The 18,375-nt window shown below is 34.5% G+C and overlaps 1 protein-coding gene across 2 annotated transcripts in view; it reads left to right on the top strand.

Moving 5' to 3' along the window:
* The window catches only part of LOC138328926 (single-minded homolog 2-like), a 38,756-nt gene extending 23,385 nt beyond the window's left edge, over positions 1 to 15,371 (top strand). For both annotated transcript variants that reach the window (XM_069275642.1, XM_069275644.1), the window contains exons 3-10: positions 1,620 to 1,699; positions 6,441 to 6,530; positions 6,810 to 6,918; positions 7,253 to 7,338; positions 8,401 to 8,600; positions 8,831 to 8,937; positions 11,087 to 11,234; positions 11,387 to 15,371. In XM_069275642.1, coding sequence (XP_069131743.1) covers positions 1,620 to 1,699; positions 6,441 to 6,530; positions 6,810 to 6,918; positions 7,253 to 7,338; positions 8,401 to 8,600; positions 8,831 to 8,937; positions 11,087 to 11,234; positions 11,387 to 12,623 — 2,057 coding nt within the window. In that variant the 3' untranslated portion in view covers positions 12,624 to 15,371. The remainder of the gene's footprint in view (positions 1 to 1,619; positions 1,700 to 6,440; positions 6,531 to 6,809; positions 6,919 to 7,252; positions 7,339 to 8,400; positions 8,601 to 8,830; positions 8,938 to 11,086; positions 11,235 to 11,386) is intronic.
* Positions 15,372 to 18,375: the final 3,004 nt, after the last annotated feature.

The following is an 18,375-nucleotide window of genomic DNA, read 5'->3' as shown; positions in this document are numbered from 1 at the left end:
CTTACACTTTAATATCCGCGAATAAAATGATAAGAACGCCATGTATAATAACATGTTAGAAAATTAACAAATGCGCGAACACTTTCCACCGGGATTATTTTCAAAGAGGAAATCGCGAATTGTTCTCCCGCGATATTAAACAAATACATATTTGTCCACATCCTGGTTGTCAGATATAAATAATGAATACAACATCTTTTACTAGTTTCTTAGGAGTTTATGGGTATTTTTCCCGTATGGTTTTATTGAAGATATTACACATGTAGAAATGTAATACACGTTCAGACTTCATAATGGTAGTGTTGGTTAAACCCGATTTTAACAGGGGAACTCCTGTCTTACCTCTGCTACTGACTGTAATGATAACTAGAGAGGTTTTGAGTGGCATTGTAATATGAAACTACTTTTCATTTGCTTCAGTCTGTTTATTTCCTAATGATTTATCCCGATATTCCTGATAATTCCCCCAATGTTGCCCCATAACCAAATCATATTGTTACCATCAACACCACCACTTACATTGCGCCTGCTAACACCCCCGGCGACCCCCTTATAATGCATCATTCGGATTGATGGACAAATTGGGTGTTTATGAGCAGTCCTCTTGTCGCAACATTGAAACCAAACGCTATTCACCAACAAGCCCCCTCCTGTCGACAAACGGCTTGCCATTGCTTTTTTGCTGTAGGCCAAAAGAACGTCAATATTAATTACTGGCACGGAACTGGTAAAAATCCGGATTCCATTATACGGTCAGAATTGAAACCAGTATCGAACATTTCCCCCTAATTGATTAAAATCTCATTAAGCGGATTTCCCGTTGTGCTTTGTTCCTATAATACGCTATTTAGAGAGCTAAAGAAAACTCCATAATTAAGGGGTCTTTGTAAGTTGGTCGTTTCGCCCCTACACCATTACACGCGAATAACACAGTGATTGTAAGAGAATACCGTGCAGGGCGGAGCTTGCACAGCACGACTCTCTAGTATCCGTTTGTTTAACCAGTTCTACTTTAATAGTATCTCAAATGAATGAATTTATTCGGTTGGAAATGTCATATCGGCCATTATTTTCCACCATCTTGCACCTTAAAGCCATATGAACTGGCTACGAGAACAATATGGTCGAAACAAATGGTACACCCTGGAAACATTGTCACAGTATTAACACAGTTAAAGGTAGCAAGTCTAATGTCATAGTAGCTTACACACCCCTAGAAACATTAAAACATGAAAAAATACATTATGATTTTTATATATGATATGTTTAAGTAAACATACAATTTCTGTCCAATATTTCCTGGAAACCTGATTTTATGTAACCTTTTTCCATAAAAGGACGGATTACAAGACACATTAATAATTTGCTTTATGTCAGATCCACCATACAGTTGTTTGCTCCTTCTAGCATTCGTCAATGATATCTAGAACTATAAATTCCATGAAGGAGACGTAGTACTTGTATAACTTTGTATGAATGCTGAATTTAATTGAATAAAGAATAACATATTTTTTAATATAAATGAATTTTTGCGAAAATATCGAAATCAAGAATATACCAAACCAGAAAACATATTATGCATGGTTAATGATCTCAAAGTTATATATGATTGTTTACAGGTCTTGGTGACGGCTGGGGTCAAAGACAGATGGGCCACAGAACGAGGCTCGACAAGGAATTAGGCTCACATCTATTGCAGGTAAGAACGTTTTTCTTAACTCTTTACATTAATACATAAACATTAATAAATATACATATAGTTTTACAAATCTAAAATGTTTGTGGATGTTGATAATTCGTACAAAACGTGTATTTACGAGGAAATCAAAAAGGTTTGACAGCGTCATTTGTAGTTGAATCAGCTTTAAATGATCGTTAATTTTCAAGTTTACATTAAACAATCAGGTAAGAAATGTCTTGGGTTTGCTGTTACCGGTATCTTGTTTCATTCTGAGGTTGTTATCAAAGAGGAAACGTCCTTTGAGGCGGGAGAGCTTGGAGTAGAAAAGTGTTTATTTCTGTTTGGTGAAGATCACTCTGTGATTCTGTCCGTCGTATACAATGTCACAGGATATGTAGTCCATGCATAACTAATGTAAAATCCGTACAGAACTCTCCAGATATGGAGGTCAGAACTCTCCTGTAACGGAGGTCCGATTAGTGGTTTATCTTCACCCCGCAGAGGCCTCGAGTACGTGCCTGCGCATTCATGACATAACTCGTGGCGGGAGACTGAGAGCGCGAAGAGCATGTCAGTTTCAGCTACTGTGTAATTTGTTGATGGCTGCCGAAATATGTGATAATTAATGGTGATTTTTTACGATCATTGACCTAAAAGTTCCTTTAACCTAATGGGTGGCAGAATAATTTGTGTTTAATGACGTTCTCCATAAGTTACCGTCGAGAAAAATTTGTTAATTGTTTTGGCATGTAGGTGATAAAAATAATTAATTTCTTCTCAGACCTAAAACACGTCAATCATGATGATATTGTAGGAATTCGGAAAGGAGATCCGGATATGATCCTAGATGGGTCGTGATAGACACTGTCGACACAATTTTTTAACAATAAATAAATTTAAACAATACAACGAAATGGGATTTTTTTATCTCAATCATTGAACATAAAAAGACAATTTCCTTCTAAAGAACAACCCTTTTTATAACTTTGTAGCACAAATTTAATCCACAATCGGAATGAATTGTCACGGTAATAAATTGAATTTTCTGTATTGAACAAAGTTTTAGTTTGAAAACACAAAGAAACCAAAACAAAAGTGTAAAACCATAATTATAAATTACATAAATAAAACCGAGTCAATTAAAAAAAGTATGTAATCTATCTGTTTCTAGAATTACAAAATTTGCATTCGAGGATCGACTGTTCATGCTTAATTTCAGAACATCATCATATATTTGATAAATAATATCAAACTTTAAACATTGTATTGCAGCCTTAAGAAGTGACAAAATCATGCATAAGAAATTGGCAAACGTGAGGTATCTATGTTTGTTCATGTAAAATCATTTTTAGGATAATCATATATAAGAAATAAATATAGGTTTCATCGCTGAAAACAATTTGTTCGTTTTTAAACGTTGAAACACCTTAATAAACTATAAAAAAGTACTGCAGCGTATTAAAGAATACACTTAATGTTCTTAACAAAACATCATAAGACTAAAGTATGTCATTACAAATAAAAAGAGAAGTATCAAAATTAATGTTTCAGAATCAGAGCATTGCTTTTAATGTATTCAAAAGCGATGATAATGGAAAATTTCATATTCATTTTGATAAACGATATTATAGCATTAATTTTTGTTTTAACAAATCAACGAATCAGAGTTGTATATAATATAGTAATTGTGACCGAAAGCAATTAAGACTAATCAAATTTGAAATAGTGAAAATTCAATGGTATACTACTTCTACTATTGAAGTAGAAAATAGAAAACACAATAATGTAAATGTTCTAATTTTTGGAAAACTGTAAACCGTGATTTATAAGCGCGGATATGAATTTGCGTAATTCGGTGGTTCACAACTAGAAATGGCCTTTTACAAAGTTTAGCGTTGTACATGAAGTAGCCTTCCAAAGACAGCGCAATAAGCGCTGAAATAACACTACCGTTCAAATAAGTGCGTTGGCAATAATAAAAAATGTTTAGATAAAACCTTTTCTGTTTGATCTATCAATACTCCAATGCCTTCTTCGGAATATTGGACTTACTTCTATGGTATATCTAAGATGTATTGTCTAAATCAAATGAGTTATAATTTGTTGATCGACATAATTATTGAACAAAAATGAGTTTAGAATGAAACCGTATTCGTAAAACATGACTCACCAACATTGCAAGTGTAACAAGCCATTCACCATATGGATAGTATGAAAATATAAAAAATGCGATATTAAATAAGAATATCTGTGACCACAACATTATTTCAGTTTAAACATTTTGGTAATCAGTTAAGCTGGAATGAAAAAAAATCATATGCAAAATTTTAGATCAAAATATTACCAGTTGAAGTTCGTATCAAACAATAATTACAAAATGTAAGAAATCAATGCGACACAAGAATATATTCCTTTATAAATAATGATAAAAAAGATACAATATATTTGTAGCCAAGAAAAAAAAGATATACTACAAGTTTTGTGTCCAAATCATACAACTAAACGACAAAAATCAAAGTGATTTAGCGCTTTCAGTATTTACAGACAGAAGTCAAGGCAAATCAGACGCAAGGATACAAGAAATCATTTCAACTTCAAAAATAAATGCAATAGATATGGCGAGAGTTTCATTGACGTTATTATTGATGCATCCATCATCAATTTAATTTCATTTCAAAAGCACAAACACATATCTCATCCTAGTAAATTTGCAAGAGCAATCATATAACAATTATTTCAATTGACTATATTTTAATTCATTTAACAAATTGATATATATTTAAAGGATAGCCAGAGACAAATAACTTACATAAAATAAAAGAAAAAAAAGAGAGATTATTATGAAGTAATGTTTTATCAACAATAGTGTCTAATAATTCGAAAAAAAAATTGTCCACACCTATAGGACTATTTCTTTGACCAATATTTACTATTTGAATATCCCACAAACAAACCGTAAGGATAACACTTTACATCATGTAACCTTCTGTGAACAATTTGACGATACAAATTTAATAACTACCTGTAGTCTTAATAATATTTTCAAAATTGTCCTATGTCCTATACAAAAAATGTATATAATGGAATTTAGTAACTTATTTTATAATCCTCACCGTTACTAAACATTTTACAGCACATCGTAAACTGGCAAAAAATTCTCTTTGGCGGTTTTGCATGACATGCAATCGCAACGCATTAATAAATGATTAAATAATGGGTTCGAACGTTTAATTTTTACTCAAAGGAAAACACAAAATTTGATATATATTTGTAAAGGTCACATGTAACATCTGCTTGAGTATGATTTACATAAGAACTTAATGCACTAGTTCTTATATTAGTGTGTTATCATAATGAAAGGCCGTAAACGAATTACAGCCAGTCACCATGAAATTAACATCCACAGAAGTAATAACAATGCTTATCAAGGGATCAAGTGTGAAAGAAATCGCCGTTGATATGAGGTCAAGACATTTAACAGCATTTCTTGGTACCAAGGACTGGGAGAGAAAGCTCCGGTCCTCCCCTTTTATGTTCCAACCCTTCATCTTGATTGCATCAGACGACAATACCGGTCCCTTATCGCCACTTAACGTGTTTCTGATAACACGAACATCACATCAAATGATTAGTCCGATATTTCGCCCGATATTGCCTGAAAAATCATCCGGAATAACTGCTCCTTTTTTCATTTCCTTTCCTTAGTTGTTCCTCCGAAGTTAATTGTAATCGGGTTTGGCAGAGAGAATTTGTCTTCTATTAGACTTTTAAGCGTAAGAGCTACATCCAATTACATGCTTATCAGAGCGTTTTTCTCGGCACGCCGATATCCAACATAAAGTAGCTTTCCTTGTCCCGTCATTAAACCTCCTTATTAACATTCAGTCCTCCTCTGCCATTTGTAAAACCCATTTTGATCGTTTTAATTGATTTGCCCGAGAAGCGGTTGACTGACTGGCGAGGAGAGTTTCTTATCCTCTGTCCTCTAATTAATGGCGTGGGCTTGCCTAGGCGGATTGTGTCCCTTCTACTCAGACGATTAGTAAAATCATTGTTGATGATAAAATAACTGAAAAATAAGTAGATTTCAACAAAGTCGAGCTTTATAATGACATATTTTATCCAATAAACCAGATCGTGCAAGCCGATGTTAGGAAATGTATTTTTGATTTAATGTAGAAAATATTGGTCTATTTTACCAAATATATAAATAGTGTTTTCAATCTTCAACGGAGCTCATTTTCGATAGAAAATTAAAAATAAATATCCAGATCAACAACACATAAAGCATATGATACGCTGTGTTTTAGTATTAGATAATATCTGAGAAATAATAATAATTTTTCATACTGGAAAAATGTATTTGGGAACTAAAGTTTGTTTTTCAAACACAAAGTTGAAAACATGATGCATCGTATTTATTGAAAATACGTGAAATGATTATATCAATTATCGTTCAGAGCATTTTTTCTTTATTGAAGGTCAGTTTCTTTAATCATCTGTCAACATAAATAAATAAGCTTGAATTCAAGAATTGCGAAATAATGGCGTCATTGAAACTTTAGAATATAACATACAAAATGATATCGATATTCAGTAAATCCTAGAATTACGCGACGGCTTTAGTTTTCTCTTCTTTATATTATTACGCCTTATTGTGCCATAGTTTTGCCAAAGAACAAAATGCTCGGGCATGTATTTAACTGATATATTAGTAATATGAATCTGTCTATTGGAAATCGATCTATTGGTTTTTCAGACTCTAGACGGCTTTATATTCGTTGTTGCCCCTGATGGTAAAATTCTGTATATATCAGAGACTGCATCAGTTCATCTGGGATTATCACAGGTAAATATATATTGAATTACTTGAATAAATAATATAAAGAATATCCTTGTGATGGAATTAGAATATCAAAAAAACAAAAATTAAAACAAGTCAAGCTTAATGAGCAGCGAAGCTGCGAAAGCGCTAGAGATCGCAGACATGTTTTAATTTTTGCTTTGAATTACTTATACATATATGTAATCACAAAAAATTATTTATTTTATTTATGTCATTGAGAATCTTTAATCCCATATATCACGAAAAAATGGATAATTAATTTAAAGATTTCTGTTTATTTAGGTAGAGTTAACTGGGAGTAGTGTATTTGAGTATATCCACCCATCTGACCACGATGAAATGACGGCAGTCCTATCCCTCCATAACCCGTACCATTCACATCTTATACAAGGTAAATACACATCTTCAACAAGGCACACAAGCAATTTTAGTTATTATCTATGCAGTAATTATGTTTTCGATAACGTTCATATGCCAGCAATACAATTTACTTTCACCCATTATTATAACGCTTATAACATTAAATGTTAGTAAACCCTTGATACATTTACTATACTTTTTTTCGATACATTGACTAAAATTTTATGGCATGCATTACATGCTCCTTATCTTCTTTGAATATTTTTTGGGAAAGGTATTATGACTGCAAAAAAATATAGGTGTATATATTGTATAGGTTGCAGAGCAATGAATCAAATATTTCATACTTTACTTATTTTTTTCAGATATTGATATTGAAAGAGTTTTCTTTATACGCATGAAATGTGTTCTAGCTAAACGGAATTCGGGTCTGACAAATGGCGGATATAAGGTATGTTTTGTCCTTACAACTAACTCTTTATAATTCAATTTTGCTAGTTAAGAGCATTTTTATTGGCTTAAAAATTTACTTTTATCAGCCCATAAAGGAAAAAAAGGCGTCGCCGTTTGTAACGTTGGCTGAGATGGCGGCGAAATGATTTTATAGACAAAAGAGTCCCAAAAAGAATTTTGAATATTGAAGAGATTATCTTTAGTAAATTGAATTATAAGGATTAATATGAATAGATTTTTAAGTTATGGAGAGATAACACAAAAATCTAGGTGTACTCTCATTATAAACCGCTTCGCGGTTTATTTAGAGTACACTCAGATTTTTCTGTTATATCTCCATAACATAAAAAATCTATTCAAGTTAATCCTTAAATAGTTACTACATACATATATGTATGCATTCACTAATGTTGTGTAAGAGAGGATTTGATGCACTGACACATGTGTCCGTCCTCAAAACATAGCCACCATCTTTCTTTATACAAGAAGATATTTCAGTTTAGACTGAAGACAAGAAAAGCATCCGTCTGTCCCATTTGAGAATAAATGACATAAACTACTACCCGTATTAACTTACGCATTTCATTTGTTTGTTTGTTTTTGGTGTTTTTTTGTCTGTTTGTTTGTTTTTTGGTTTTTGTTGTTGTTTTATCTTATTTTTTTTATATTTTGAAGGAAATAATATATAAAAATCTGTAAAGGTCTGTGTAGTATCTGTGCCACTATTCGACTCATCATAATACATTATTATTTTCCTAGCATTAATCCATGTGATAACTAATTAGTCATTGGAATATTCGGACAAAATGGTTTAGCATCCTATTAATTAACGTACTTGGTTAAACAAAGTAGAACATATTTCAATATTCTTTTCTTCATTATTTACTATCCATTTATCATACCCCAATGTATCGAAATCCTTTATAAATGCATTATCATTTGGTTATTGTTGTAAAGAGGGCATTTTTGTTAGTTATGTCGTTAAAAAGAAACATTTAATAAATGTATTCTACTGGTCTGATATTACCCATTAAAGGTTGTGTATATTATGATGTTCCAGGTAATACATTGTAGCGGGTATATGAAGATAAAGCAATACACTATGGATATGGCGCCGTATGACGGTTGTTTCCAGAACATGGGTTTGGTAGCTGTAGGACACTCGCTTCCACCAAGTGCTATAACAGAAATCAAAATGTTTAGTAACATGTTCATGTTCAGAGCCAGCCTCGATCTCAAACTCATTTTCCTTGATGCGAGGTACGTTATTTTGAGAATTTATGTCAAATTCTGTTTCATTGAGGTTTAATAGATATTCGAAATTTGAAAAAAAAACCTCGAAAATTTAATTGGTATCGCATCAATATTCAATTAAAATATTATGCTTATAAATTCAGACTTGAAAGCTTACGGGCTATATTCTTTTCAAAATAGTAAACATGTCACAAGTTCTGTTCTGATTTTAAAATCTTCTCCTTTCATAATAACAGAGTAGGACAACTGACTGGGTACGAACCGCAGGACCTAATAGAACGCACCCTGTATCACTATATCCATGCCTGTGATATTATGCCAATGAGATTTGCTCACACCACCCGTAAGTATAATGTTTTATTGTTTCTTCTATACAGAATGTATCTTGTGTCTTCGATTTATAAGGATACCATATAAATTGGAATTCTTTTTTGATAACTCAAGACTGTACTCTTTGTTTTAGTCTATATTCCCTTGTCATCATTATAAAGACGATTAAGAGACTGATCAATATGGAAGCTTATGTTGTGTGGTAACATGTTAGTTGAGGAATGCAATGTTTACGTTTATCACCCCTGCACCACAGATTTGCTTCTCAGTGTTAAATACGTTACACTTAACTTCTCTGTCAGACCTGTCATCACATCAAAAGTGGAGTTAATCTTCCTGCAGAAATATGCAGTATTTCGTGATAGTTTCCTAATTTCCTGGTGGAGTTTGTCGTGTGTCCTTTGTTTCTATCTACCCGGGGATAATCCTTTGCAGTTCCAACCTAATGATTCACGACCACCCGTCTATTCTCTCCCCGATCGACATACCCTGTACCGGCCTAGGTTACACCACCTATGCACGAGATGTGCAACCTTGTCCATCGACAGCAGAACGGTTGTAAATACCTCAACAATCAAAGAGATCGCCCATTTCGTCTAAATTTCCTTTAACTGTCCAACTAATCGTCTCGGACCGCTTTAAGACGATTTATCATATACGTTGATCCCACAAACGTGTCGGGATCTTGGTGCAACATGGACAACTTTATCATCGCGCTATAAAGATCGGATTATGCCTTGTTCAGACACAAGAGTGTTGCACTGTCACCCGAGCGCATTCTTCGCAACGACTATCGTGGGGGACCATTTTGAGATTTCTCCGACAATAGCTGTATTTATCATCAACCCATTTTACTTAGATTACATTCAAGCGTCCTCTTGCAAATGCGAAACATATAAGCTACATGTGGCATAACCTCTGTCATTTATTTACTATTATAGCACTAGTGCTGTCTTCGTTCTTCATTCAAACCTTAACATATGTTTCCGGTATTAACGAGTCTTCAAGTAAACAGGAAAAATGAATCTCTTTATTCCAAAACAACTTTGTCTCTTTAATGATTATATAACGGACAAAAAGAGTATGTTACCATAGTTTTGGGTTAAATCTTAATCACTTATAATATGAGACCAGTTATAGCGACTTGTCATTTGACATATCCACTTAAATTCTGCATAGAGCAACACTTTCTATCCCGTCAATAAATGTTCAGCTGTCACTCCAGAGGTTGGCGATAGGAAGGTTTTCGTCTGTGGTATTCAGAAGTCTGTTAGATAATCCGGATTACGTCGAGTTTACTTGACAAACCACAGAGTGAAGTTCACATCTGTGCTGTGAATACGACACAGGGACGTTACATAAGGGTGCCGAGGTGTGTGGTAGTCGGCGGGCTTATAGGGGCAACAGGGATCACTTGGTGATACACTTACTGGAACAAACCAGCATCAACTCACAACACGATTACATTAAGATCTATTTATCAATTTAGTTTGGTGTGCATGTTGCACGATTGTCAATCCAGAGGAAACTGAAAGGACGAAACATTCAGACACGGAAGGGCAATTTGTTGTATAAGTAATAAGAACAATATCTACATTATTGGCAAATTAACCATAGTCAAATGTACTTGTTGAAGACCAATTTAACGTGATGATACCGTTATATCTTGTAGACATGCTATCGAAAACAACGATATTTTATGCCAAGTGTCTCTATTTAGTAAATACATGTGTTTACATGACGATATTTACAAACGAATGCAATCGTACTTTTACGATTAATTATACAAACTAATTATCTTCTTCGTATTATTGGTTTTTAACATCGTCCATCTACACCTATGGCATGTTTGCACATATATACTTTTTGCTTGTTGAATCGCCAATGACTACCAGAAGAGCGAAGAAGGGTGAAACAGATGCACTGTTATAGAGTGTTGTTGGGTATATCTTAGATAGTGAACAGAATTTTTTTCATGATACCGAATAAGCATTTGGTCCAAATAAACACGCACACACATCCATAGACAATGTGATACTTACGTGTATACCTTTTGTTCTTTTTGTTATAGAGCAATTGTGAAATGTTGCTAAAGTCATATTTATTTGATAACACATGAGTTACAAAGTTAGGATTTCTACCAATGCTTTCGTATGTTGTAGTATTGCTGAAAGGCCAGGTGACCACCAAGTACTACCGGTTTCTGACCAAAGATGGAGGGTGGATTTGGATACAGAGCCATGCTACAATCGTCCATAACAGTCGGTCTTCTCGTCCACATTGCATCGTCAGTGTCAACTATGTCCTTAGGTAGGTGCAAATGAAAGGTGTTGATAATTTTTGGTATTGGTCATGCAGTGTATATGTTCCGCAAGACAAAATACAAATGAATTCATCCTTATATCAGCATTCATGACCATCATCATTCAACTAGTACAAATAGTTTGCATTGTCTATTACAGTGATTTAGAAGCACGAGGACTGCAGATACAGTTGGAGCAAACCATCGCCAAAGAGCCATCACCTTTCTCCAATATATCAAACAGATCTGCTAGCAAGATTCGCTCCTCGAAACCAAAGTCAAGACGTTCACCGTATCCTCATATCGCAGAGAATCCCGAATATAATCATGGCGATATGACCGTCGAGAGGCCCCAGTTAGACTTTATGTCGGATCCTGCTACCCAGGAACTGATGTGTGCCACCAGCACGCCACAGACAGCCCTAGTAGACTGTGGAGATAAGTTAGTCAATATGTACTCAACTCAGTACCCACAGGGAATTATATCTGATATTTACCAGTTCCAGGCGCAGCAGCGCTACCTGGACGAAAGATTACAATACCGAGAGAATGAAGAGGAAAAGTTCTATCCAATGAGGAACTTAGAGGCATATCCTGGATATATCCCTACTCATAATGGACATTGCAGCCCTCGACTCACACATATGGACCACCACGACCGACAGACAGTATCGCCACAATTTGATTATAGAACTTCCGGTCCATGTTCTCGTAGTAGTTCTCGTGACACAACCTTCGGAACACCTCAGGGGTATTCATGTCCGTTCAGCAATAGGTCTGAATCGTCAGCATCTGATGTTGACGTTGTAAGTGACGAGTATGATAAACAGCATCAGCCTCGAACGGACACCCTCCAGGTAAAATTTGACAATATTCTAGAATCAAACAGCTTGAATATAAAAGAGGAGTCGTATAAGTCGCCAACAAGGTTGGTAGAACAGACGAAAATTGTGTCTCCTTTACGTGAAAATCTTCAGCAATCAGTGATTATGTTACGGCCGTCCAGGCCAATGTACCCCTCAGACCCGCTGTCTGTAAGGAGTTCCGAGGATTGTTGTCAGGCCGTGATGGAACGTTCTCCAAGTGCTGATAAACTGTCTGCGCAAACAGACTTCACGAAATGTGCTACAGAATCCACCCCCGCCGACGACGTATATGTACCGGACGGTACTGTGGAAAATGACAAATTAATGGACGTTCGAATGATGCAAGAGAAAAACTTTTATACGCAATGTCTTCGTGCGGCATGTGTTTATGACAATTACAATCAAAATAGCGTGCACCAAACAGCGACGGCATCCAGTCCCAGGCCTTACACTGTTGGTGCTCAGCCCGGGTATACCAGTGTTATAGTGGACACTCAGCAGTATCACCTAGCCAATGGCTATGTACACTAAGGTTTGGGTTCACCAGCTGACAAATGGTCACACACACTATGTTCTTGTGTACCAATACTGACCAATGCGATTGTTTATGCTCAGTTAGATGTAATGCCCACAGTTTTAACGTAAACCTACTGACCAGTTCTTATGTACAATTACTGGTCAATAGCTATGTAAGGTTTGGTACAACTGACCAAAAATCTATTATCAGTAAGTTCTGAACATCTGCTGGCGAAGGTGTGTGCTCACTAAACTCTAGTGTAATACAATCACTAGTCAAAGTAAAGTAATCGTACCTGAACGCGTTTATTGGAATTTTTATCTTCAATGGTTGATGATATTGATTAAAAATTATCCTAAAATTATTTTATCAAACAAAATGTACTACTTTTATACATCTACAGAATATTCCATTTTTGAATGGCACAAAACTGACATTCAATTTGACGGGAAATGTTCTAGAATTTTTCATAAACAATATAATGGACAGAAGTTCAGTGAGCATTGTTTTCCAATTTGTAATAAAATCCCGCGTTGTATGAAAAAATGAATTAACCTCTGGTAAAAAATGGCATACGTTAAGACGGCAGAACCTAATAATCAATTAACATTTCCATGGTCTTTTTCTTGATATTAACCGGATATTTTATGACTTCGCTTAAATGAATAATTCTCGGTTTTTAAAGTTGTTCGTTTCATACATGCATAAATATCATATCCATTGATAGCATATGCGAACCTGTTTTAAGTATATAAATCACTGCAGTACCATAGTTATGCTTAATCTGTCTTTGCCATTATGCTTCATCCCCTTATAACTCAGATATGTTCTACTGCTTGGTATACGAAAGCGTCCTTGTCCCAATCAGTATTAATGGAATATAAGTTGATTCCAAAGCTAGATCTTAATAACCTTTCGTGTAAACTCTTGAAATTGCATATACTAATTTGTCGAAGGTGTTCAGTCGTTTTGTAATGAGGAATATTTTGCCTCTCCCTGTTGAGACAACATTTGAATCTTAAATTGTTGAACCATTTTAATTGCTTTTAAAGTATTAGTATGAAAAATATTAGCTATAACTTTATTATGGGTCCTTAATCAGTTTGCGATGTATTGCAGCAGCCTCATTTAGATGATTGAGAATTCATACGAGGTATATTCTACTGTTATTTCGCATCTGCATTAGAATTTGGTGCTTTATGTGTTTGTCGCAGGATTAAGCTGGTTTTTTTTTAATTTTTTTTTTTTTTTTTTTTTTTTTTTGATTTTGTGGTAATTAGCAATGTTAAATAGACATTATACATTCAATGGCGCTTGGATGATCGAAATAAGATATGAAAATACAACTTCTATATTGGCATAAACAGTGAAGGAAATGTTTAATAAATATTTATTATGAATGACAAGTGTTTATTTTATGGTATAATAGTACTATCCACGAAGTCCGTTACCAATGGTTCTGTTTGGAAACGTAAATTAGTCAATGTGTAGCTATACATCTGATTAGTTACAGTATACATGTTATTTCGCTACACTGTACTTTTTGAGTGATGTATTTTGTTACACTGTATTACAAATACATTTTTGTTACATTACAAATTGTATTTAAATGGTGAATTTTGTGACATTGTATGAATGATGTATTTTATTCCATTGAATGAGTGATCTGGTTTTTTTTCTGCATTATTTAATTGATATCTTTAGGTGGATAACTAAATTTAAAGTCATTTAGTATATAAAATATAAATCAAATATATTTTAATAAATATAGATTACTTTCTCGGACTAATTAGTTTGTTTCTTACTCGAGGTAAACTGAAATGGCTTTGACAAACAAAAAAGTGTGAGTGATATCTCACAGGCCTTTGATGGAATTAATACGAGCAGCCAGAGCGCGTTTTTCATTCTTTTGAAATAGAGTTATCGACCTTGATGTCATTAACTATGACGTCAACGCTTGTAATATAATTTTATCATTGATAATTGGCCATTTAAAGTTGATTTCCACAGAAATATTGGATAGGGAATTTTACAATCTTTATTCTGGCAGTCTCGATTCATATAGGTATATTTCTTAAAGATGCTCCACTGCTGACAAACGGTATTTTTTCACTATCAAAAACATGAGCACACGATTTAGTATTTTTCTTCAGTTAAAAATTTACTTACTTTACACCATTAACGCCATTGAAAAGTTTGAGCTTCTATTTTTGCTTAAAGTTAAAAATATAAAAAAACAACAATTTATTGCATCCCGAAAATATTCCATGTCACATTATCCTATATGGAATATAATACTGATTGCGCATGCACCAAAGGCAAAATAAATTATTTCATTAAATTTTATTAGTGCTAATTAGACATATATATACACGATTAAACACCAATTAATGTTCAAATGATGAATATCATTTATGCTCTGTCGGCGGTGGAGCATCTTCGCATGGAATCTGATGGTAACCCAAGGCAACTAGTCTTCAAAACAACTGTCAAAAACATTTGGAAATTGACCACATTTTAATACAGAACTGAATGCTTTGTTGATATGCAGGTAGAATGTTGGTGGATAATTTATAATTTGTTAGTAAGTGTGTGTATGTTTATGTGTGTGGTGGCATATGTGATGGTACGTGTACCCTATGTGTGAGAGATAGATGTTTTAGGCGTGCCATAATCAGGGAGATATGTATGGACATCTCTAAACAGAAAGTACAATCAAATGTGGTCATATCTTACAATTAATAAACAAGTATTAAAATGTTTATTTTTGTGTGGTTGTTGTTGCATTCCCAGAATTCCTACCATTTCAGAAGGGTGTTTAACAGGACTCTTTAAACACAATTTTATCGTTAAGGTAGAATTTCAGAATAACAATACAAGTATCTGCTTAGAGTCTAATATCAAACCTTACTGCAACTGCTTGCTATAATGTGGCATGGAGTCGTCTAGCAGTTTTGAGATAGAAAAACTTGTCTACTGTCGTGAAAATGAATAGGATAACCAATTTCAAAAACGAAAAGGTTGGTGTCAATATTCATGCGTCACTAGAATGATGACGTTATGGATCGAGTGTGAAATTAACTTTAATATTCATTTACACAAAATGAAGCACATTTCCATCTTTGGTTATATAACTTATTCGGCATGTTGACAAAATTAAGATTGTATCATCAAATAAACTATCAACGAACATTTACATAACATCAAAGGAACTTCTTTTAAATAAGATATGATGCTGAAGCATCAACATTGGAAACGTATTTAGTGTTATGTCTATTGTTGTGTGTATTCGAGACCTATTTTTCCACTCGGACGTTATCTTGAAATGTGATATCTGTTGCTCATTATAAAGGTAAAACAACAGCGTTTTCTGATCGTAGGTAGTACTGGTAATCGCGCGAAACTGACGTCACGAACTGGTGTTTACCATTTGTACACTGACGTCAGTACTTTTGATTATAGAGATATGATAAAAATTGTGACACTACGTGGCCGATGTACCATCACCAAATTTATCAAATTCTCTTTGTAACAAGTATTTATTGCAAAACTAATATGAATTAAAATATTTAATTATGTTAAGTTTATCTTATTAGCGTATTCATGTAATTCGTAATTCTGACATACGAAGAAGTTACGAAGCTTTGTGAAAATGTATCCTAGATTAATTTATGAACATGTCAGATTTTAGTATATGATAAAAATAGGAGTATCCGAAAATCAAAATCGACCTACGATCAGTATCTCAGTATCTACCACAGTTCTGGTTTACAGTAGATACTTACAATTATCAATGTCTATGAAGACGTATCCTATTGTTGTCTCTGCTCCTGCTTAACGTTCAGCATACCTGGAACGGGACGACTGGCTTGTCCGTTGTCAGTATAAAAGGCTCGCTTGGGTGTGCTGTTCGCTATGTTTGTTAGCATACTACCGTGATAAAGCATTTTGAAATGAAGAGTCCCACTACACATACAGCAGTCCCCCAAAAAACACGAGCAAGTACCTCGCGCATTACTACCTGCCAACCTATTGCATTGATTGAGTGAAGGCAGACTTATGATGTTATGATATATTTTGTAGAATATTTATTGATTTAATGAGTTTTTCAGTCACAATTTTGTTTTGTGCCAGGTATGTGTAATCATATTTTTTTGGACAGATTTATAAAATTGATATTAGTTTTCCTGTATTTTGGAGGGAACACTTTTGTCAAATCTTGCTGTAGTGAAATGTGAACAGTATCGGTACATGGTATCTTAAATCTGAAATGATGAATGATAAATCCGACATTATCGATGGAGCCAAATAAGGAACAATGCCAGACATGCAAATCTGGTTAAACAATATAACATTACATAACACAATGCATTGTGTAATCAAGGCTGAATTGTAACTAGATGATGTTTCACCGTGTTAGAAGTAAATGTTTGAGTAATCAGACGCATGGTCGACATTTCTGTGTAAACGAACTTTATGTAGAGGCCGGTGTAGTTCAGACCCACTATTTACAGTAATATCTGGTCCCTTGTGCATTCTTGTCTTATTGACTATGATAGCGGGGTGATCGGGCCGTTATTCGGATCGATTGTTATTATTTTGAAGCAAATAATCCCCACAGTGCCACTTAACGATAAAACAGTACGACCCTATCTCAACCGATTGATAAAGCTTGGTTTTAATTAAAAGCAAACTTGGACCACATTTTGAAAATTGATAGACATTGAGCTAGCAATAGTTCATCAAATCCCAATATGGACTCAATCTTGATCCTGTAAGTGTTTTTGGGGTCGCGTGCGAAGATATAAACTGAACGCACGCGTTCTTAGTGAAAGGAACCGCTTTATTGGGAAACGAAGCCAAATATTAATTGGAATGTCAAATAGTGACTTAGGATCAAATTTCCCAGAGCTGCTAAGAATCTACTCGTATTAGGATTAGAATTACAGATTTCTGTTATAGACTGATAATGTCAATTTAATTGGACGAAACTAATACATTTATGAAGAAGAAACACTATACCCTTAAGGAATTGTCAGTTAATTCATATACGGTCGGCTAGCTAGGCGGCTTCGTTATAGCTCAACTTGTTGGCGGCTAATTCACGTTAGGTTACATTTCAGGAGAACTATGGTATTTTAAACATAGACAATACTGAGTTATTTCCTAATTTATTTATCAACACCAATGTTACCTTCGTAAATGAAAATGATAAAGAACATACCGAAACAATTTTCACACTATTTTCCTAAACTTTTGAAAACAGGTCATGAATGTTCAAGCTCTTTTGTCATAAAGTTGGTCCGTTCTTATTTGGTGCTATGCCGCCCAAGTCTCTCTTGTCAAACATTTGTCATTGGAGTCCATGTCATGTCTGGGCTACCCTTTCTTATCATTGAAATTACATGTAATGTTCTTGTCAAACAGTTTACATCATGTCGTCGACTTACACGACAAGCCTCTTTCCACAGAGTTCACAAGTCTAAGTGATTCATTCTATCTTGCCTGATCATATATTTGAAAAGTTGGTATTCGAATGTCCGTCTGTATGATTTACTTGTACCGTAAGAAGAAAATGAGTCCGTCAGAAATATAGCAGGGCTTACTCTTCACAGGCCAAGACAGAATTACTCCATCATGGCAGATCACTTCTAATCCTAGTGCCTGTCGGACGATCATCCTGATCTGGCCATTGGGATCGTCGCTGATCCTCACGACAAAGTACCTTATGATATACAGCCCCGGGATCGGCTTTCTGGGCCCCCA

The sequence above is a fragment of the Argopecten irradians genome, chromosome 1 (genome assembly GCF_041381155.1).
Source record: "Argopecten irradians isolate NY chromosome 1, Ai_NY, whole genome shotgun sequence".
Classification (NCBI taxonomy): domain Eukaryota; kingdom Metazoa; phylum Mollusca; class Bivalvia; order Pectinida; family Pectinidae; genus Argopecten; species Argopecten irradians.
The sequence above is the reverse complement of the archived record's forward strand: the minus strand, read 5'-3'. Positions and strand labels throughout refer to the sequence as shown.